Raw genomic sequence first — 23,537 nt, forward strand, 5'->3', positions numbered from 1 at the left:
CCTGTCTAAGAAATAAGGTATTTCAGATGGAATTTGTGATGCTGGATTTTCTTTAGTTATGACTCCAGATCCTGAATTTCACGACTCAGAGGCAGAAGTAAGAAAAGAAACAGAAACACAAAAGAATTCTGAAGAGATGTTTAAAGCAAGGCAGGGAGCTCTGGTCCCATTAAGTCCAGCATCAAATCTGAGAGTTCAGCCTAAGAGAAAAGCAGGCACGCTGCCCGTGGTACGGAGTAAAAGGGTGAAGTTGTGCCGTCCCTTTCCCAGAAGAACTCCTGCTGGAGCAAACAAGCGTCCAGACTCTCCCACAACTCTCAAGTTTCCTCGGAAAAGAGAAAACGGTAAGCATGGTCTGTATGGATTTTCAGATGAGCAATTAGTAATAACTGTTGTGTGTTAGCCCTGTTCCTGTGTGACCATCCTGGACTGTAGCTTGACAGTGTCCGTTAGCTCTCTCCAGGTGATCTGTGTGCATGCTAAGGTTGGAGAAGCACTAGTCTAGATAACATGAAATTCAAGAAATAGGACAAAAGCCCACCCACCGAAAGCTTGTATTTCACTTGTAAAACTGCTCAAATCATCACTCAGTTATTTACTTACCTGTCTAAGAAATAAGGTCATTCCGTTTCTGAACTGTCCTTGGACAAATTCGAGTGGAAGAAGAGGATCTGCTAAAATCAGGCACACTAAGAACAGATGGCAAAAACTGATAAGTGATAGTCTGAACATGTTTAAAGAGGGGGGAAAGTGCCTGGACTCTCCCAGAACTAGAGCATCCTGGGGCAGAATTTCTAATCCTTTGTGTGTTTTAAAAGTGGTCGTCTGGATCCTACTACAGACCTACTGAAACAAGGTCCAGTGGCCTCGAGACATATATATTGAAACAGTTCCTCAAGTGGTTTTGTTGCCCCCTGAAAACTGAGGGAGAATCAGCGTCCAGAGCCATTTAATGTTAGTCAAATGCACTTCAGTGAACAGAGCACAACAAATAACACAATTTTGGCTGAGAGTCATCTCAGATTACGTGTGGTGTATTTTGTTTAAAACTAGGGAACTTATGCTCTATGACCCCTTAGAGAAGAGGTGAGCAGACTTGGGCCAAAGGGCCCCTCAGGCATTACCTGTTGTCTCTGTACTTCACTGCGCTGGCACAGGTGGGCGGCTGTGACTGAGGTCTGGCCCTTCACAGAAAAAATTTGCCAACCCTATCTATAGTATTTTGAATTTAAAAATTCTGATGCCTAAAGAAGAAACATCGGAGGTGTGTGGATCCCCAGGATCCTAGATAATTAAGATTTTACCCTGTGGTTTAACAAGTAGTTATTTCTGGCCAATTATAGTTTGAGAAATTGTGTGTGTATGTGTGTTTAGGAGGGTGGTAGAAAGAACGGCAGTATGAAGCAGCGACTCACACTCTACATTTCCTCACAAATTCCAGGCCAACCATATTGGGTTTCTCTCTATATGAACCATTTTAAAGGTATTAAATAAATTACCTATAATTCAACATATATGTTGTCACTGTTTCTCAAGTGTGCTAATTTCATCCACTATAAGAAATATGTTTTAGGGATGTCCCTGGCAGTACAGTGGTTACAACTCCACACTTCCAGTGCACAGGGCATGGGTTTGATCCCTGGTCAGGGAACTAAGACACAACATGCCACACAGTGTGGCCAAAAAATGAACAACAACAACGATGTGATTAAACCAGCCAAGATGACTAAATATAATACCACAAAAGCTCAAAAAAAAAAAAAAGAAAAGAAATACGTTGTATATTGTAGTCCAGTACACACAAATTCATACATTACTGAAATAGAAATTTCAGGGAGCATTTACCCTAACTATGTGTAATACAATCTGATATCTTCTGTTTCATTTAATAAAGAATTCTGGTTGCAACCCATTAAGTTTATTTTATAATACACCCATGGATTATTGCATGCAGTTTGAGAAACATGTCACTGAGTGATGCAAATAAGCAGGGCAGTCCCTGCAGGATCACCTGTTTTGTGTTTCTCCTTTTCCTCGCAGGACCTAGGTTGTGAGAGATGTTCCCCTCCTGCCCATGCAGATGTTACGCTTCCCCTAGTCTTGATCATCTCATCTTATTTTCTTTCTCTTCTTAATTTAGTCTTAACAGTTTTCCTGCTTGACTTATATTTTGCCTTTTTTTATGCTAAAAATTTTAGAAATTGTAACCGGTATAAAATCAGAAGTCTTACTCTAAAAGCAAATAAAACTGCTGCTTTATTGCCTTTAATAGTTTAGTAGGGAAGAAAATAATTAGACCCAGGGAAATGTACAACATTAAGAGAGTCTAAAAGCTTTTTTAAAAAACCATTTGTTTTTCTAACCTTCAAAAGAATAAAATGAAATTGGTCTCTTTTCTACATTTCACTAATAACCATCACATTCTGAAACTTTAATATGTTTTCTGTTCTCAATCAATTAGAAATAGTATTTTCCATATAATGTGATTTTAAAATATTTGCAAACATTCACATGTGTGATTATTTTATATAGTCAATGGGGAAAACGTTTTCACGGGGAACATTTATTAACTTTTTTTTAACTCTTAAAGGATTGAAACACTTTCTGCGTGTGATACAAGCAGGTTGTTAATAGTTTTTTCTCCTCATGTGCCTCCACCTTTAGTTCTTTCCTTCCTTCCCTGTGAGAGGTAAAGCTGAGCATTTTGTAAGAGAAATGAGCAATTATAATAGATTTATAGGAAGTTAAATCAGAAGAGGACTTTCTTCAATGTACCTTCCTCTGTCTTAAGAGATGATTTTTCAGGCAGTGTTAAAGCTTTGATATTTAGGTGTAGTGAAGGAAAATATGTAAGATGGCTCTTTGTGAACCTACAGTCTCTTCTCTACATTGTGATCATAGTTTTAACCATATGGCTTTATGGGAGCTGTGTCGCTTTTGTGTAAATTGAATTATCCGTCACCCTGTGCTGTGAACTAGCATGTTCAGCCTTACCTGCCACATCAGTCAGCAAAGATTATGGAATCTTTTTAAAAAATTAAGTCATGCCTTGTTTTGATAAAGTTATTACTCGGATATTTTTCTCCTAATCCTAATTAGGGATACAGACCAACACTTAGCAAGTTCAAAAATCTTTTAATGAAATACCCCAAATTTTATATTTTGTTCCCCATTATTAAAGTTTCCCCCCAAAACAAATCAAAGGAAAGCTATGCTGATAAATATGTGAGCCCCCTACCCCTTAAAAAACGGTGTCTTTTCTGCATAAGGTGCTGAAGTGCTGACTGCACAGTTTGTACAGACAACCAAATTGGATTGGAAAAACCAAGAAGCTCCTATTTCTGAAGATGTTCCAGTGTCAACGAATGCTAAAAGGGCAAGGAAACAAGAGACATCTCCAGTCAAAACTGTTCCAAGGGCTGAGCCACCTGTGAAGAAATCTCCACAAAAACAGAGGGAAAATATAGTAAAAGGCAATCAGAATCCCAGAATCAGAAAGCAGCCACAACCTGGTAAGAAGTCCTCTTCCTGTAAATTTCAGCACCGTAATACAGACTAATCGAGATTATAAAATAGCATATTGAAACAGTGTAAGATCAGTTGAAATCTGTCACGTTCTTATGGTCTTCTTTAGTTCAGACACTGACAGGACAAGTAACTTGGTTTCCCATTGTGAATAAATTAGAAAGTGCAAAGATTCATACCTTCACTAAATAGACCCTACTTTTCATTCTGCAGAAAGCCTGAACGTGAACTGTTCAGCAGAGTTAAAGTATAAATGGCCTTTTTTAATGACTAAATTCACAAGCAAGTAGCATCTGGCAGTATTTTTCTGGACCATAATCAGTTATAAAAAGGATATTATAAGTTTGTCCAGAGGGAACTGTAAAGACATGGTTCAAAGCAGTCAGTAATCCCGAATCCTGTATTTCATTTGTATTTTTTCTTGTTTTTTTTTTTGTTTTTTTTTTTCGGTATGCGGGCCTCTCACTGCTGTGGCCTCTCCCATTGCGGAGCACAGGCTCCAGACGCACAGGCTCAGCAGCCATGGCTCACGGGCCCAGCCGCTCCGCGGCATGCGGGATCTTCCCGGACCGGGGCACGAACCCGTGTACCCTGCATCGGCAGGCAGACTCTCAACCACTACGCCACCAGGGAAGCCCCTCCCTGTATTTGGTTTTAAAAGGCATTAAATTAATTTTAAAAGCAGTTTTACTTTTCTACTTCTACTTGTGCGGAAGTGAATAACCAAGTCTCCTTCTGTGAGCCAGCAGCTGACTGCTAGTTCCGTGTTCCACCTGCTGGAACCTCCTCGTTGCTGGCACGTTCCCTCATCACCGCGGACCTCACTTTTCTCCCAGCTCCATGTCCCTCTTCGCACCCGTCTCTCTGAGTAGAGTGCAGCTCCACCAAGCTGCAAAATCTATACATTTTACAGTATCTTCGGTATTGAGTCCTACTGTGTTGTATGTGTGGTGGTGTTTTTTGTTTAGAAAAACCTTCATTTCCTCATATCTCTGTATTTCCATCAATTTTCTGTCTAATCTCATGATTCTACTTTCTCTCATCTACCTTTAGGTTTTTTAAAAGCCTCAAATTTAGTGGAATTCAGGGAAAGAAACTCTTGTTTTGTTGGGGTGATGGTATTATGGATGAGCTTTGTTTTTTCTTTCCTCATTTTTAAAAAAAATTTTTTCGGCCACACCTTGCTGCATGTGGGATATCGGTTCCCTGACCAGGGATCGAACCCACACTGCCTGCATTGGAAGCGCAGAGTCTTAACCACTGGACCACAGGGAAGTCCCTTTCCTCAGTTTCGTTAATGTTGTTTATGGCTGAAGATTTTTCTGAAAGCTCCTCAGTCATATCACCGTACAACCTGTAGAGAGTCATACCCAACACAGACTCTCTGCTTGTCTCCCCAGGCAGTTACGAGGTGGTCTTACCCACGGGTCCACATTTCTCTCCTGCTGTTTCCCAATGCGTGCCTTCCCTGCCAGGCACATGGTGCCACCCACACGAACCATGCCTGTTGTCACCCCTGTGCAGTCCCCTCTGCTCAGCTAAGTCCACACGGAGCCATTTCCTGATGCTCTGATCTGTACTCATTTCTCCTTTTTTTTTTCATTTCTTTTTTGGGTTTTTGAGAACATTAAAGAGTTAATTCATACTATTTTCCAATCATCTGGTGTGTCTTGGTCCTGTCTTTCCAATTAGTCTGTAAACAGGATGAGTATAGATACATACATAATGCATTGTATTCCCAGCCTTGTCATTAGAATTCCTTGTGCTGAATTGGCTTCTATATACTTGTAGGCTAATCGATTAGCGGGAGGAGGTGTGCAACTGGGCATTGGCAGAAAAGTGAGCCCAGAAAATGAAAAGTTTCCAGAATGGGTATTCAGAAAGAGGCCGATTTGTATTGCAAGTGTCTGTATATATTGTGCAGCCACATTCCAAGTTAAAATTTTAAGATTACCACCTTTTAAATAATGTGTTAATTTTTCTTTTATTTCTTAATCACCCATGCTAATCCACTTCATTTCTTTTACTTGAAATATCAGAGTTTAAGAAGGCTCAATCCTTTTGTTGCTGAAACTAATGGTTTTCTGTCCTTTTTAAAGTTTTCAATATAGTTTTTATTTACTGAACTCTTTAATTTTTTATAATTTATTTGGCATCATTTTATCTATATTTCTTAAAAGAGATAGATTATCAGTATTGTATTTTTAATTAATTGAAAACCTCTAACAAGACAGTTATTAAATGATTTACCTGAAATGACACATATTAAAATGAACCCTTTTTCTTGACTCAATACAGTGTTCTCTATATTCGACCTTCCTCATAGTGATACTCAGTGTAAGAACCATAGTATTTAAGGATAGAATGAACTTAGTGTCAGTAAACACATCAGATCCTAAAATGAATGTGTTTCCAGTACACCCGGAGGGTTCACGAGACAGCCCTCTTTGGGCCACTTTCTCGTACCTCACCCCGTTGGGCTTTGATATTTTAAATAAAAACTGGGCAGTGGTTGATTAATTTTACCCTCCTCACCATACACACACTCTTGTCATTCTGTTTGATGACCTCATAGGCCAGAGTTTTCTCTGTAAATGTACTGTCATTGGGCTTTGCAGACAGGTCAGTAATTTATTTCAGACCTGCTACTGCTAATTATAAAGAGGAGCACAGTTGGCTTTTCTGTCCATCCAGCCACCTGCTACAGGGACTCACTGCCCAGTATTGTTGAGAACTTTGTCCTTCATGATAACCACATTTTAAAAGGCTGAATCAAAGTCCTGAGAAGGCAAGTAAACCACCTGAGAATGTTAGTTTTCTGACCGAATGCCAGTGGGTAGATTTGAGTACCTGCTGTAAGAAGAATTATCAGTAGATGAGGAGATTTGCTTTTTTGCAGATAGAATAGAGAGGAAATATTTTTAATGCAGAAACTGAAGTTTTAAAACTTGAAATTAATTGGCGATTCTGAATATTCTTACTTTTCTCATTTTCTATTTGTATCATAACGTATTATAAATATCATTATAACATCATAAACATTATAAACATCAATATGGTTAAAAATCATCTCTATTTTGAACTTATGTGATTTCTCTAATAACTTGCCAAGGGAAATGATTTCTAAGAAAGTACATTAACCTTCTATAATATACACTTTAAACTTAGAAATTCTTAGATTCTCACTAGATTGTAAGCTCTCTGAGGGCAGGAGTCTTGTTTTCTTTTCTTGCTTTTGTTTTTTTCTCTGTATATTTCTTTAGCTGAGCAGTATGCCTTGTGTGTAGATCAGTACATGCAGGGTTGTTTTTTTTCTTTTTTTTTTTTTTGCGGTACGCGGGCCTCTCACTGTTGTGGCCTCTTCCGTTGCGGAGCACAGGCTCCGGACGTGCAGGTTCAGCGGCCACGGCTCACGGGCCCAGCCACTCCGCGGCATGTGGGATCTTCCCATACCGGGGCACGAACCCGTATCCCCTGCATCGGCAGGCAGACTCTTAACCACTGCGCCACCAGGGAAGCCTGAGTACATGCAGTTTTGAAGGGTGATTTCTTTTTAAATTAATATGCACATTCCTTAAGACTTGTTCCTCTGGTAAATACATTATAATACATCAGGAAGTTGGACAAGACCTCACTCTGGTAATAAAAATTTAACATACAATTTATGCAACATATCAAGAGGTTTTTCTTGAATATGTTGACTTAACTGTTGATTTTCACTGAACCATAGTAATATGACAAAGAATTAATTCTATGGAAATCAAGTGTTATGTGTCTTTTTTTCTTTTATGCTGAAGCCAAAGGAGAAACTTCTTCACAGCTTCAATCAGAAATTTCAGATGGTCAAGAAGTTATTAGCATAAGTACAGCTCAACCAGAAAATATCACAGTGGCTCCAGAAGACCCACCTGAAAACTCCATTGTCAACTGTGACTCCCAGGCCCTAAATATGTTGGCTGATCTTGCATTAAGCGCTGCTACCTCTACCACACCATCCTCTGAGCCCAGAAACTTGCCCTGCTCCTCTGAATTGCCACAAAACGATGTTTTGCTTTCTAAAGAACATTCTTTGCGTGGTACATCAGACCACGAATATCATAGAGGAGTTAAAAGTCAAAAAGGTGGACCATTATCCAAGCCCTCTGATAAGAGTAATCTGACATCAGACCCCACGGTCAGCCAGGAGGAAGAAAGCTTGGTTGCTGGCATTCAGGCCCCTGCAGAAGCCCAGTTGGCACTGCCTGAGGAAACCCTAGGAAGTTCCGACGCAAGCCAAAGCTCTTTTGTGGCTGTGGAGCATTCCTATGCCCTGCTCCTTGCAGAACATTCAAAGAAGCATCTACAGCAGAGAGGGGCCCCAGGCCCTGCGTTTGCCAAGAATGGCACAAAAGGCCCTGAAGCGGGAACCCCAGTGGGGAAAGTGATGCCATTTCGGCATCAGCAGGTCACCTCCCCACTGCAGCAGCTTTCCGAGGCCCCAGCGCTCAGGCGCAGGAGCAGGGTGCTGCCCTCCAGCCTGCAGGACTTCTGCCGCTCTCGTACCGTATTCAGCTGTGACGGCTCCTTTAAGGTCACTTTCATATGGGAAGCAGATTACGTGTTCAGCTTAGACAGCAAGTATACCAACAACCCCCTGGAGAAGACTGTAATCAGAGCACTACATGGGTGAGTAGGAGTGACACTGGATGAAAATGGATGAACTTTTCTGTTGAGATAAATGTAGCGAGAAGGGATACTTGCGCTAAACTCTGGGGAGGGAGAAGGAAGTGTGTAAAATCCAGTAACTTGGGAATAATACCAGGCAGATTCACTGTAATTATTTGTTACATCAACTTCATTTTTATTTTACTCATTGTTTCATGTTCATGTAATTTTTAAAATAAAAACGAACACAAAAACTAAGGTTAATAATTAAGGCACTTATTTATAAGATAATCAACTAAAATAGTCATTTTCAATGATTTTGGTTTCTTCTTTCTTTAAAATCTCAGGCCTTGGAATACTGATTTACCAGATAACATGGAAGAAGTGAGGCTTTTACTTCATATGTGGGTAGCTCTGTTTTACAGCAATCAAAACAAAGGCATACAATCATCCCGAAAAGTAGTAGAACACAGCAACCCAGCAAAATACGTGTGCATAAATAGCACGTTAGAATCGTTTGAATTCAGTGAAATTGAGGAGTCCTCCGGTGTAGAAAGGTGCTCCGTAGACCCTCTGTTGGAGACTAATGAGGCTCCCAGAGGTCCTACTGCCAAAGTGTCCTTCCCAGACACTGACCCCCTGCTTCCTTTCATGAAACCACCGCCTGTGAGAGGCTTGGAGCTTTGGGTGCAGAATGAACAGAAAGAAATGTTTGCAACAGCAGGTCATCCAGAGACCCCGGAAAGCCAGAATTTCATCTATTCTTGTAATAATGAGGTAGGTAAAAGCTGAATACTGTAAATGCTGGTATTATTTTTGAAGAAATTTTTTTTGTACGTAAAATCACATTCATAACAAGGAATTGGTTTCTTTAGGAAAGTGGATTCTCTAGCTATGTAAAGGATTAGAATGCCAGAAACTTAGTTTACAAAGTCTGGATTGTCTGCAGGTGGAGCTTATCTACCATCCTGATTGAAGAAACAAAAGTAGGAAAAAAATCGGAGGCCTCAGATGATCTGGGAGCCAACCATAATTATGTAACTTTTTAGTTGTATGATTTGGGGCAAATTACTTGTTCTCTGAGCTTATTACTTTTTAAAAGAGGTGAATAATACTTATTCTGTTTACCTATCATAGTGTTTATGGATCAAATGCAGTAATAATAAATATAAAAAATCTTTGATAAACCTTAAAGGAAACTAAAATTGAATATATTAAAAAATATTTTTAAAACCAAATCCTGAGGGCTTCCCTGGTGGCGCAGTGGTTGAGAGTCCACCTGCCGATGCAGGGGACACGGGTTCGTGCCCCGGTCTGGGAAGATCCCACATGCCGCGGAGCGGCTGGGCCCGTGAGCCGTGGCCGCTGAGCCTGCGCGTCCGGAGTCTGTGCTCCGCAACGGGAGAGGCCACAACAGTGACAGGCCCGTGTACCGCGAAACAACAAATCCTGAGACAGTAAATAAAATGCCAGACCTCTCATAGGTCTGCAGATAACTGTTTGTAAATATGGAAAATACACTTTGTTTCATTTCACTGTTCTCAACTGATAGGACAGATAATCGAATTTTTTTTTTTTTTTTTTTGCGGTACACGGGCCTCTCACTGTTGTGGCCTCTTCCTTTGCGAAGCACAGGCTCCAGACGCGCAGGTTCAGCGGCCACGGCTCACGGGCCCAGCCGCTCCGCGGCATGTGGGATGTTCCCGTACTGGGGCACGAACCCGTATCCCCTGCATCGGCAGGCAGGCTCTTAACCACTGCGCCACCAGGGAAGCCTGATAATCGAATTTTAATTGGAGCAAATTAAAAAGTTGTATCAAGATTCTAAGTAAATGGATTGACAAAATAACTGCCTTTTTAAGCTTTCAGAGCAGATTTATTACAGAATAATTTTACATGGGTTTGGGCACCTTCAGTGCCTGTGTGAACATTGAGTTTCTGTACCTGGGCTTCCGTGAGGATTTGCAGGTCCAGGGGTGAGCCTCAGAGGGTCTGTGAGTGTCTGCAGATGCTCATCTTCATCAGAATGAAGACTGGTGGAACGCTGTGGGCCAGAGACTGGTCTGAGCCCTTCACTCGCATTAGCTCAGTTAATTCTCACACGGCCGGGTGAGGTAAGGACCGTGCCACCCATCTCATAGGTGAGAAGACTGAGGATGGAGAAGTACAGAATGGCCTGGAGGCACATAGTAAATTGTCCGGCCAAGACTCAGATCTGGACACTCTAGCTGTTTCTCAATGTCTAATTCTGTGGATGTATTTATGTATATATATGCACATATGTGTGTGTTTATATGTGTACACATAAAATATATGTTACGTGTGTATGCGTTTTTTTTCTGAGGATGGCGTTCATAAATTTCATCTTATTCTCAAAGAGATACATAAAATCACTACCTTAGAATAAGAAAGTATTTATGTTTAGTCAGGCAGATTTTATTATTACATATATATTTATACACACACTAGTTTCTTATAAAGTATTTTTGGTTGTGGTACTTTAGTAATGTCCAATTAGGAATGATTTTCTTGCAAACATGAAAGAGTATTAAGTAGAAAGTAGAATGTTAAAATTAACGATTCCTAACACTTTCTATAGCATATACTTAGAAATATGTTTCCGTCATCTTCTTGAATACTGTACCCATACTTTAAAGGTGCACACACATCCTGTACCACTCCCTATTCTAGGGCAAACTAGGATTATCAAAGTTTTCATTTCACTAAGAGCACAGGCATGGTGAGATTCACGACTATGGCCCAACATTATCAGCCACAGTATGATTGGGAGGGTCATAGAACTGTTCTCAGAATGAGTGTACCATCAAGAGTTTTCTATGCTTTGTATCTGGCCAGTCGTGTCCTCTTAAAACCAAGTCTCAGCTCCTCCCTGCCAATTACTCAGGTCAGTGTCTTTCTTTGACTAAGGCAGAAATGTTTTTAACAAGAGATTTGAAACACAGGTCCTGACTTACAACACGACTGCTTCAAAATATGGCAGGAAATCTGTGACCGTAGTGTTCCAGAACTACAGGTGTAGGTCAACTGTATGATCAATCCACTTTACCATATTCTGAACAAGACCATTCTTCAGCCTTTAAAAAAAAAAAGAAAAGAAACAGCCTTTTTATGAGGTTATCAAAATTGTCCAGAGGTATTTCTGTTACTGTTTATCCTAAATCCTTTCTGGTACTGTTTAAATCAGTCCTTTTAGTTTAGTTTATTAATGCAAGCTGCACTGTGTTTTCTACTGCTTTGTTGAATAGGGAGGTATTAAAATGAGAGAGAGATTATGTCCAGTTATAAGCTAAGAAGACAGCTAAGGGGTAAGGGACCTTTATTTAACAGGATAGAGATTGATACCTTGGGAAAGCTGCTTATCAGTGTATTCTGAGTACAAGAGATAATAATTAGTGTTTCCTCATGGGAACATTCCAGATGACAGTGCATTTATAGTCTAATTGAAAGCTGGTGTTTAAAATAAGTTATTCTTTGCTTTAAAGATTATCTTTTAATCTTACTAAAAATAATTTAAATTAATTGAGCACTTTTTCCTCTACTGCTGCATTTCTGAATTAAGTGATGCTATTTAGCAAACAGTCTGTATTTTCAAGTCTTTAAATTGCCAGTGGTCTAGCCACTTTTCTTCCCAAAAGTCCATTAAAAAAAAAAAAGGCTGTGCAACTAAGAAAGTTTTGGAGTTCTCGTGTGTGTGTATTTAGATAAAACAAATTCCTATTTGGGGGGTATTTTAAGCCTATCTAAGAAGAGAGGGATTTGCTTGATCTCTACCCTATGAAGATTCAAAAGAACAGAGCAAACTGAAATTGATCTTTGTTCTGTTCTTCACATATGTAAATGCTTGAAAAAAAGATCTATTTGGCTCTTGATTTTTTTAATTAATTTATTTCTTTTGCTTTTATCGTTTCAGATAATTGGGGGGAAAGCCGAACAAGAGTCATCAGATAAACTAGAGACCTCTAATCTGGTGCTTTCTAGCATTGGAAGCACCCAAACTAATGGATCTTCTATTCCTGCTGAAGATAAAACTTTTGAGCCACTTGATGGCACACAGGTGACTTCTTATAATGATACCGTCACACAGTCCACATTCGCCAGGACTTACGATGGGATCAGCAATCCGTCAATGATTTTTCAGAAGTCTGTGTACAGCACCCTTGAAAGCAAAGTTGATGTTTTTCATGCAAAAATGCAAACAAAAACAGGTGCTTTGCAGGGCCTTATCCAGCACAGCAACTCTATAAACAAAGAATGTCAGTCATCGTTGGAAGGGGAGGATGATACGGAGTATGTAGTGATTAATCTGGAACCAGTTACATTCACTTTTGAAAAAAATGCCTATGCACCAATACAGACAGAAGTTGTAAACAGAGCTGATAAACCTACAACCTTTAATGTGGAGTTGATTAAACAAGTATCACCTGCTACAAGCCTTAGACATCCTGTGTCCACATTTGAAAAGGCACAGACACAGGGTCTTAGGGACGTTCCCTCTCTGGCAGTGTCAGGACAACAAGGCGCTAAGTACCTTTGTGCCTCCTCAGTGAGTAGAGAGATACTTGCTAAAGAAATGTGTTCATTACAGAAAGGACAGGCTGTTGTAGGCTCACCATCGCCGTCTGATAATTCCCTTGTAACAGAGGCATTATCACTAGTTAAAAGTTCTAGTTATTTGTTACCCAGAGAAGAAATGAAGCTCTCTCAAGAATGTTTTCTGTCAGCTCAGAGTCTCTTTAGCATCTCTTCGGAAGAGACTGTAGAGTCGTCCCAGCTTGAAGAAGTAGTCTCATCGTCGGCCTCTGACCCCTTGGAAGAAAAGGATTCACTTGACTGCATCCCATCAATGAGGAATGCTTCGGATGGCTCTTCAGAACTAAAGAATGACAAGAGTGGTCTAAACAGTGAAAATATGAGTTTTGAAACATTTAATTCTGCATTTACCAAACAAACCAGCCTATCTGTGACTAGAGAGGAAGTCAGCCTCGAGTTATCAGAGGAGGATTCTGACCTTGACCTCACTCTCACCATATCACCGCCCACAAGTCCCTGGGAAGAAGCATCCGCTGGTGAAATGGAGCAGCAGCAGGAGGCCACGTTACCCTGCTTAGAGCTTCAGGAGACAGTGGAAGAAATAATTGAGCCTGAAGAGGTGCCTGATGTGAACTCTGCTGATCACACGTCAATGAAACCACGAGAAAGTGAGAGAAAAGGTGATAACTTACAGACAGTGGCTTTCATACTTTCGAAAGAAACCTGTGCCCTTGAGGTTGCAGAGGAAGTTCATGCTGGTTCAGACTTCTCCTTCAGTTCTTTAATTGAAGAAGTGTCACCAGCTTCTAGCCCTGACTGCCAGGTACCAGGTGAAGAAGCACAACCAGCTTGGGCTGTATCTCCAAGTAGTTTTAAACTCTGTGATGCACACTGTAAGAAAACTGACAGATCCTCCCAGGTTGAAACAGTAGATTTAGCCATAACAGAAAAAGAGAATTCTTTTGTTGGTCCCACCCATCCAGTGGGACAAGATAACTTAACTCAGATACAGCAAATGCAGCTTTCTGCTGAAATGCCTCTAATACTAAAAAATCACCCAGGAAGAAAAGATAGATTTTTAACCCTTCCTGGTGAAGTCACTGAGGAAATTGTCCCAAGTGAGTGTGGTGAGGGTTACTCTTTCTCAGAAAAGGTGCCACACCATGATGCAGAGTTAAACCAGCCTGCCTCAGCTGCCACATGCAGAGATTCTCTAGAAAACCTGGTAACGTCAAGAAATCCACTGCAACCAATGAGTGTAGAGAACAGAAATCCCCACCTAAGTCATCTTGTGGATACCAGTGAGCCTCCGTTTAGCCCTCAGAAGATCCTTGAAAATAAGTCTTTTGCTGACACGTTTGTTTCTACAACCACACCAAGTGGTGTGAATGTGTCATTAAAACAGCAGACCAGCTCTAAGAGCCTTAAGGAAAATGACTCGAGCAGTGATGTGAAAACAAACGAACTCTGTTACATCCTGGTTAAGTCCTTGTGCCTTGACCCAGTTGCTGGAGCTGAGGCTGTGCAGGCCCGCGGGTACCTGGAGCTCCCCAAGCCCACCCTCTTCTCGGGAGGGGCCACCCTAACCCACAGGGCAGGACCCAGCGATGCAGAGATGGAGTTTGAAACACAGGAGATGATCGTCAGAATGGCCAGTCTGCTGAAGAATAATGAAACTGGAGCTGAGTTATGTGAAACAGCTATAGATCTAGGAGGTGTCGGCTCTCAGCTGCACACCACCTCTTCAGAAGACAGACACAAACCGGCCCACATGCTGCAAGATGAGTCACCGTGTTCAGCAAGAGCTCTGCTGAATGGTGGGCTTTTCCCTGTCTGTTTACATGCTGATTCTTACCAGAATACAGCAGCAACCGGTGAAACTATCGATACAGAGCCTTCTTCCTTTGTTCCCAAATCTTGTGCCCCTCTTGTTTGTGGGGTCTTTGAAGAGCAGGTGGAAGATAAGAGTGCTGATGAGGGGCTGAGGGCTGAGTGGGGCTCTGTGACCCGAGGTGGAGGCCTGGATGTCAGTGGGAACTCTGACATCCATTATGAACCACTTTCTGGAGACTCGGATCAAGACTCTTTTGGTGAGTGTGGAAACCCCAGATTAGATACGGAAGAGTCCTGTACTTTGCGATATAGTCACACCGAGAAAAAACAACGTACTTCCAAAGATGGTTTTGACTCTTTCCTGAACCTAAACAACAGTGATAATGACGACTGGGGCTACTCGAGCCAGGTTCCAGGGCTGGAGACGGGCATTTCTCCCAGAAGCTGGCCCATGGGATTAAAGAAGGAAGATAAGTGTGTGCCCTCTTACGTCCAAATCCGAGATCTCCGTGGGATCCCCAGGACCTACGCTAACTTCACTGTCACTAAAGACCTGAGAGACACTACGAGAACCCTGCATAGCCTGTGCAGGCACCCCGGCATCACGGCCAAGGGCGGCTTGCTCAGCTCCTGGACAGACACTTGGCAGGTGGCAGACGACCTCACCCAGAACACTTTAGATCTGGAGTATCTGCGTTTTGCACATAAACTAAAACAAATTGTGAAGACGGGAGTTGCTCCATGTTCCGCCCCTTCCACCGCCATCTTTCCTAAGGAGCCCCCTCTCCAGGGCGCCATGGGGGCTTTCCCTGCGACAAAAGTGCCCGAGGCCCCAGGGCTGCCTCCTTCCTCCCGTAGCAGGAGTCCCCTCATGGTGACAGTCGTGCACTCAGACCCCAGACACCAGGGTCAGCAGGCGAGAAGGCAGACACCCAGCTGTGTGGGCCGTTCCTCCTCCTCCTGGAAGGAGAGGTGTGGCCACGATAGAAATCATCTCCCAAACTCTGAACGAAATTCGACTGTTTCATACCACCTCAACAAACTGAAATATAACAGTACATTGAAAGAGTCCCGGAATGACATTTCCCTCATTCTCAGCGAATACGCCGAATTCAACAAGGTGATGAACAGCCACCCGGTCATCTTCCAGGAGAAAGAGCCACATGCTGCTTCTGGAGAAGCCAAACCCCGAGAGCTGTGCCCCTCCATCCCTCGGTCAGCCTCCTACGATGACATGGTTGCAGACCTGTGCACCAGTCTGCACGTCAAACTGGAGAGGGTTGTGAAGGAGGCTTGTACCAGGACCTTCCTCTTCCACCTCGTGGAGACAGAGGACAAGTCATTCTTTGTAAGAACAAAGGTAAAGTGCCAGATTTTTCTTAACAGTTTATATTATTTTGATTGCTGTCTACGTTTTTTGTAAGTAATACAGGATTCTCAGCTTCAGAAAGAAGCCATTGATATGAAGTGGTGTTTCAGCTTCTCAGCTCAGTCTTTCCCTGCAGACTAAAGGTTTGGCCACAGGGATCTGCCGTTGTACTATATTTGAAGATTTGTATGATTACCCAGGATTAGTGCAGTGAGTTCTTTTCATAAAACAGTACCAGTGGAGGCATATTCAATTGTACACACACACACAGGCCAAAGGTAAGATTCAGCTTTAAAAAAAAACTTACCTGTGTACCTCCATTAGTGTGGAGAGTGAGGGGGATCCAGGGTCCTTCTCAGGTGTGCGTGTTGGAGCCCCGCGTGCGCAGGTGAGGGGAACGTTGCCTCTCCTGATCCTCACGGTCTAACGGGACGTGAGAAACATGGTAAAGATAACTGTGCAGCTGTGGCAGGTGTGGCGGGGCAGGTGCGAAGATGTCATTCTGAGGGTGGCAGACCTGGTCAGGGGCCCAGGGACGTTATCCTTCAGGAGAGGACGCCGGCCTCTCACCAAGTGTGGACGGGTAGACCAGTAAGAGTTCGGGTCCCGATGCCCGATGAGATTTGTTTCAGGTCCACGCGTGTCTGCCCTCGTGCTAAGTCTTGGGTTAAGTCGGGGTGGCTGCCCCGGGATGACGTGTCCCAGGAGACCCCTGCCAGCGCCAAGCTGCTGAGGAGCACAGAGTGCCTGCAGATGTTTGCAACGTCTGGGCTGAGTGACGAGCGTGACGGTCGCCATGACGGGTGCGCGGCGTGTAGATGCCAGGGCCGCTGCGGAGGAGCGAAAGGCCCCAGACTGCGCCTTGCGCCTCCTGGCAGGTCCTGCCCCGCATCGGTCAGTGTGGACGTCGCAGTCATCAGGCACCTGCGGGCCGAGGCTCAGCGCTGCCCCGGGGGGAAGCACGGGGCCTGAGGAGGCTTCCGGAAGGGTGGGGGGCGGTCGGGGGTACGGCGATCACCGTCAGGGGTAAAAGGGCCACGTGGACGTCACGCGGGGGCACTTGGGCTCTCCTGAGGTACCTGCAGGGCACCGAGAAATGTTTCTGAAAGATGAAGAGCAGCACGTTTGCACTTGACAGAGTGGTCCCTCCACCACAGCACGGAGAGTGGATTAGAAAAGCGAGGCAACCGGCCTCAACGCGAGGCTTCCCCGTGTCGCCCGAGTCAGCAGTACGTTCTCCTGTGAGGCGGCTGATGGCTCCTGTTTTGTATCATTTAATATGATTTTTAGTTTTTTCCAAATTTGTGGAATCAAGGATCCTTTTGTTGTCCAACATTCTTCACAAATGGCTGCCATGTCTGGTCTGCCCTCCGCCCGCCCCCCTCCCCATTGTCTTTGTTGCAATTTCTGACAATTTTGGTAAGATTTTAGTTGAAAAAATAAAGCATTAAGTGGCCTTCAGTCTTTGGAAGGTGATTAGCCTCCAAAAGTAACCTGGAAATTATTTATTTATTTCAACCTTGAATTAAAGTTGATTTTCTCTGGCTGAGTAGATACACCACACCCTGACCTGCGCTGAAATAAGTCAGGCATCGACTGAGTTAGCACCATGGCCATGTCCTTGTTTTACCACATTGAGCAAAATACTTGATTTCTTTTTGCTTCCATCTCAAAAGCAACAATGCACTATCTTAGTTCTCATGTCTTTTACAAAGCACAGGTGACGCTGGTTTTCATACGGGAGCAGTCACAGTGATGTTTATCGAAGTAACACTTCTAGATAACACGCTTGTTTCGGTAGTGACTGTATCATTTCATGGTACTTCTAGATAACATGCTTGTTTCGGTAGTGACTGTATCATTTCATGGTAATATTTTATCACGTGGCCACTATTTACAACAGAAAATAACAAATTGTTTGCACCTTTAAAACAACTTCTAGTGAGAAAGTGGACATAGTATAAAGTACATTTGAGAATAAAGTGTGATCAAGAGCAAAGTGTTTTTAAAAAGCTCAGAAAGCTATGGTGGAGAATCCGTCTGTCCTGGAGCATTCACCAGTGATGGGATATCAGGTCCTGTTTACTCATACGGTGATTCAGGGTGTGACAGGATGGCCCAGAATTCCACAGGAGCTGATGAAAATGTTGAACCTATCAGAAAATGTATTAATTCAAATCGTTCATTAGTAAAATAGGTGAGGATTTATAAGGATTTATATTTAGATATTTTAAGGAGCTCTTTGTTAAAAGATATCTTGTCTGTAGGAATGTCTTTGAAAATACATCACCATACTTTTCTCATTTTATTTTTAAATTTTTATTGGAGTATAGTTGATTCACTATGTTGTGTTAGCACTGCCATGCATTTTGAGTGAAAACTTGAAGTCAAAATTTGAGTTGTCTTGAGATCTGGCGGGGAGACTGACCAAAGTAACACCTTATTTTAGAAAGGAAATAACAAGTGATGGTCCGTGTTTTTGGTAAACCTCCAGAATCCTTCAGACAGAAACAATGTCAAAATCACAAAGGAGGACAAGGTTAAGGAACTTCTTTAACTACACGAACTTATCCTCCCAATGAGGCTTATTGCAGAACTGCTCTGTGGAACACAGCCGCGCCCCATAACCAGGCACAGTGTAACACCCGGCTCCCGCCACTCTTCAAAGCCTGGGTCCAAGCCACTGCCAGCTTCCAGAATCCGTCCTTGTTATCGATACTCAAAGTAATGCATAGGCATCATAAGTATTGTCAAAAGTCGTAGAAACATTTTGACTGGAGATGGCATTTTTAAAGTAAATATCTGCCTTCCCAAGGTAACTCCTTTGAATAGGGTGAGGTTCATGTATGTATATTAGTCTGAGGTTTCAGAAGAATCCACTTTTGATACTTTATGAACATGAAAGATTCATTATAAAGTGCTTTGCCTTTGAAATAAACTTCTAAATCCAGTTGTCAGTGATACCCAGGAGTCATTTTATATGTGAAAGCTGACATCTAGTAATAAGATAAACTGCCATTTATGTTGCCTTATTAGAACGTAATTTAGTAAACAGGATGTGGTCTTTGATATTTTTAGTAAACTGTAAAAGTAGTTCTGTGCAAGTATCCTTTTTTAAATCATGTCTATTTGTAAATCTTTCAGCATATTCTAAGGAAAGGAGGCTACACAGAAATTGAACCTCAGCATTTCTGTCAAGCATTTTACAGGGAGAAGGATATGCTCATAGTCATCATCAGAAATGAAGATATATCATCACATTTGCATCAGGTAGGTTTGGAAGTAACTTTCTTACGGAGAAATGTATTCCGGGCATTTTATGTTATTCTATAATTATCAGGCTCATCACTGCCTTTTTATTTAGGGAAGAAGTTAAAGCACAATACCATTTGTACTACTGATACTAACGTTGTAATTTACCAAGGTATTTATAAGGCAAATTATATCTCAGAGTTAAGAACATTTTCATAGTAACTAAGGGAGAACTTCGATGAAGAGAGACTGGTAAAATCTTCTCACCTGAAATATAAATCTACATTTGTTGATGTCTAACAGTAATAAATCTTGCTTTAAAAGGACTTTTGAAAATTTTCTTAACTCTTTGTTACCATATTTATCTATCAGTTAAATAAAAGTAATTGCTTGTCCCAAAAAGCTCTGACATCGAGGCTCAGCCTGGGCTTACGGTCCTGCGTCAGGAGGCAGGAACTGAACCCACAGCATGGACGCCACGTGAAGTGGGAGACTAGGGTGGTGGTGAGCTTGCCACCTGCCTGATTACAGGTCCCAAACCTCAGGTGTTCTCCCCTCATTCCGTCTTCCACCTTTGGAGTTGAGAGACCACTTTGTAACCAATCTTAATGAGTTTGCAGCATTGCTGATGGAGTTAAAATTCCTTATTAACTGACAGAATTACCAGTCAGTCATCAAGGTTAAAGATATTTCCAGCTGTTCCTGAGTTTGGACACCCTTGGATAGAAATGACAAAAGTGACCCAATGAGCCTGTCTTCACCGGGGTACTTTTTATGTTTCAGATTCCTTCTCTGCTGAAGCTGAAGCACCTTCCCAGTGTCATCTTTGCCGGAATCGACAGCCCTGAAGACGTCCTCAGTTACACCTACCAAGAGCTGTTCCAGACAGGAGGCTTTGTGGTGTCAGATGACAGAATACTAGAAACTTTAACATTAGGTTTGTCTCTCATTTTCCTTTCATATCTAGTCAAATCAATTTCTCCTTGCCCAGTGATTCAAATATTATTTCATCAAAAAGAAATCAGCATTAACTCAATATGTCACCGTCTGTTGAGGGCTTAATTTCTGTCATATGCTGTGCTAAATAAGCACTTTGCTCTTGACCTCTTCTGTATTAAAACCTCTCAGTAATGTGGCTAAACTACTCATACACATTTGAGAGTTTGTTATATTCAATTCTTCCCTTTGCCAAATCAATCAGCTACATATTGGTTTAGAATCAGCCCTCTTTCCTCCATTTCTGTTGCCATCACCCCTACCGTTTTGTCGGTATCATGGAAATCTAAAAAAGGCTACTGGAAGTCTTCTCAGTCATCTGCTTAAACACTCATATATAAATAGTTTCTCTCGGGGCAATGAATTTGACGTCAAAGAATGTTAGAGCACAGGGCAGACACTTTATGTACAATCAAAACCTGCCCAGCTCTGATAGCACATTAGAAGTAAACATGGATACCACTTCTCCATTGAAGAGGAGGAGGACGTACCTTAACAAGCATGAATGTTGCATAGAAAGTGGAGTTGAAAACATTTGTAGATTCTGTATTTAGAAGCCTAGACCTATCTTATCTCTGTTGCAACAGGACCCCACTTTCGTTCCATCCATAGATTTATATACACTCAGAGCTTTTAACTGCTAATGACTGCAGTGCTCTTCTCTCCTGCTAGTGTGAGAAGGTGGGGCTGGGTTGAGGGACCACGGGTTAAAGTGTGGCACAGCATCCTTCCTGCCCAGCTACAGGAGTGGCAGTGATGGTCAACACTCAAACATGGGGCCTTATTCTCACAAATCATCATCCCTGGGCTTTGACTAGACAAGCCAAAAATCCTAAAATACATCTTGTCTTGTCAAACTTGTTCATTCTGTAGTACAACTGAAGGAAATTATCAGAATCCTGGAGAAACTAAATGAAAATGGAAGATGGAAGTGGTTGCTTCACTACAGGGAAACTAAAAAGCTAAAAGAAGATGTGAGGTGAGACCTTTATGGAATTTGAGGCCTGGGTGTGGGGGAGGGTGGAGACACCTGGGTTCACCCAGAAAGGCTCCCTGAGCTCTGGACCAGTGTCATCCACATGTTGCCACAAGGTCACTTTGTAAGAACATAAATCGTCTATGTCACTGAAGGCAGTGTTTAGGTCTGTGGACTGTTTTTCGGGTTTTGTTTTTATAGTAAGGCTTTCAGTGCAGGAAGCTGTGTTGTGACCATAATCCAGGGTCTGAGTTGCCTTCTCCAGACCAACAGTGACCAAGTCAGACACACACAGGAATCCTAAAATGTAAAAAAAATAAATTCACCTATGGGTTTTTGTACATTTATTGATAAATTAGGTTGCTCCAGTTATAAGGACAGAAAAATTGAGACCAGCATGTAGCCTTAATTTAACTCTTAAATAATAGACTAGAAACAGGCAGACTCCCTTAAATGAAGAGACTTGGGGCCTGCGGGAGGCCCTTCCGTATCAAAGATGGGCCTGCAGGTTGTAATGAGAGGGGAAAAGGAGTGTGGGAATGCAGAGGTGGACTGGGGGAATCTATAGATGGGACAGGTCATCTGTCACAGGACTGTCATTAGGACAGTCCTGTGACAGATGACCTGTCCCATCTCTAATAAGTTCACACATAGGAAGTAGACAGTACAAACCCACTTTAATGATGTGGAAGTTGAGGCACAGAGGATGCCAGACCTGACCCAGGCAGACAAGGAGGAAGTCAGGAAGCTGGGCTTTGACCCGGAATGTTCGTCTCCAACCTGACAGTTACCTTCTGTTTGACCGCACTGCTTTCTCCGGAGGAAGACAACTGAAATCGTGGATGTGCACGGGATCTCGAAAGATGGCCGAGAATAGCAGTTGGGGAAAGGCTTGCACTTAGGAGAGGAACTTGTACAGGAGGAAAAGAGGGAGCGGAACCGAGAGCTGAGACTGTCAGGGAGGAAGGGCTCCAAGGGGCCCTCACAGGGCTTAGTTAACACAGCACTTCAGAGGGAAGGTTCAACTTCAGGAGTAAGTACAGAAGCAGATGAAAGCTGAGGTGGCAGAGCACACCTGTTAAGATCGGTCAGTGTAAATTAATTCAGCATGCATAGGACTTTGCGTAAACAGAGACACTTATGTCACTGGAATCTCTTCACATCAGGCCAGTCTCGAATAGTGAGAACTTTTCAGAAAACTTATCATATCCTTTTGCCCTTGGAGGCGGGGAGAATTTGTCCAAAACTAAAACAAAACAGAACAAAAACCATGCGTGGTTATGAGTAGCTACAAAACCATCCTCTAATTCATCTCTAGGCAGATACAGGACTAAATAGATACATAATTTTTTAAATATGCAAAATAATGCCACACATAGCATAAAATAGTAACTAGAAGCATATAAAAAATTTCTATTCACAGTGATAAACTATGTACAGTATGATGCCAGGCATATAAATTTACACACATGAAGGATAAAACCTGGAAGGAAATTCATCGTGATGCAGTTCATGGTGTGACTAGAGCTATGGGAATACGCAGGCTTTGGGTTTTCTCCAGCAAGCAGGAGCGAGGGTGTGAGTACTGGAGGGGCTGCAGGATGGAACACTTTCCTCTAAAAGGAAGAATAAAAGGTAGAAACAAGATTTAAAGTGAGGTGAGAAAATTCTAGCTGTTAGATGATCTTAATGAAGTTGGTGACTATCTAACCAAAAAGAAGTAGAGTGGTTTTGGAGAGCCAAAGCACGGGAAGCACTGCTGTATGAGTCAGGATGCAGGAAGGGGCCCGCTGGGAATGAGTGGGAGGCTTGCCAGCCACATGGCTGGAAGCAGTGTTCGATGGCCATGTGCTGTCCTTCCTGACTGGACGAGGAGTAAGTACACTCGGAATGTTTTGAGGGAATTCGACAGGACGGTGCCGTCTGGGAAGCCAAGTGTGTCGTACAGAAGAACAAAGAAGGGAAAAGGAGTTTGACTAAGTATAGTGAAGGCCAGAAAAAGTCTAGGAATAAAGCAACTGAAAATTAAGATACAGAAAATCTTTCACAAACTTAGACTTATCTAAATTTAACATTTTTGTGTATTTTTCAGAGTGGATTCAATTGCATATAAAAAGAACTTAATATTGAAATCGTATCAGAGTGCAAATATCTTTGAGCTGCTTCATTATCACCAGTGTGACTCCCGATTATCAACAAAAGCTGAGCACCTGAAATGTCTGCTAAACCTGCAAATTCAGCGTGTCCACGCGAGGTTTGCCGTCTTCCTTACAGGTAAATTCATAGCCTTAAGTTCTAATTTTCATCAACCAGTTAACGCCCAGTAGGTCCACTCTTTAGAAACGTCCTTCCATCCAAGTGGAGTCATTGGCGGCCAGGAATAAACGCACA

At 42.3% G+C, this 23,537-nt stretch overlaps 1 protein-coding gene across 1 annotated transcript in view; it reads left to right on the forward strand.

Annotated features, from left to right (window-relative positions):
• The window catches only part of TASOR2 (transcription activation suppressor family member 2), a 67,206-nt gene that overhangs the window by 41,816 nt on the left and 1,853 nt on the right, over positions 1 to 23,537 (forward strand). Inside the window, 9 exon segments of the mRNA XM_079912534.1 lie at positions 57 to 344; positions 3,270 to 3,512; positions 7,323 to 8,190; positions 8,517 to 8,946; positions 12,101 to 15,913; positions 19,067 to 19,192; positions 19,958 to 20,111; positions 21,044 to 21,149; positions 23,239 to 23,420. Coding sequence (XP_079768660.1) covers positions 57 to 344; positions 3,270 to 3,512; positions 7,323 to 8,190; positions 8,517 to 8,946; positions 12,101 to 15,913; positions 19,067 to 19,192; positions 19,958 to 20,111; positions 21,044 to 21,149; positions 23,239 to 23,420 — 6,210 coding nt within the window.

Source organism: Stenella coeruleoalba, assembly GCF_951394435.1.
Source record: "Stenella coeruleoalba genome assembly, chromosome: 2".
NCBI classification, from domain to species: domain Eukaryota; kingdom Metazoa; phylum Chordata; class Mammalia; order Artiodactyla; family Delphinidae; genus Stenella; species Stenella coeruleoalba.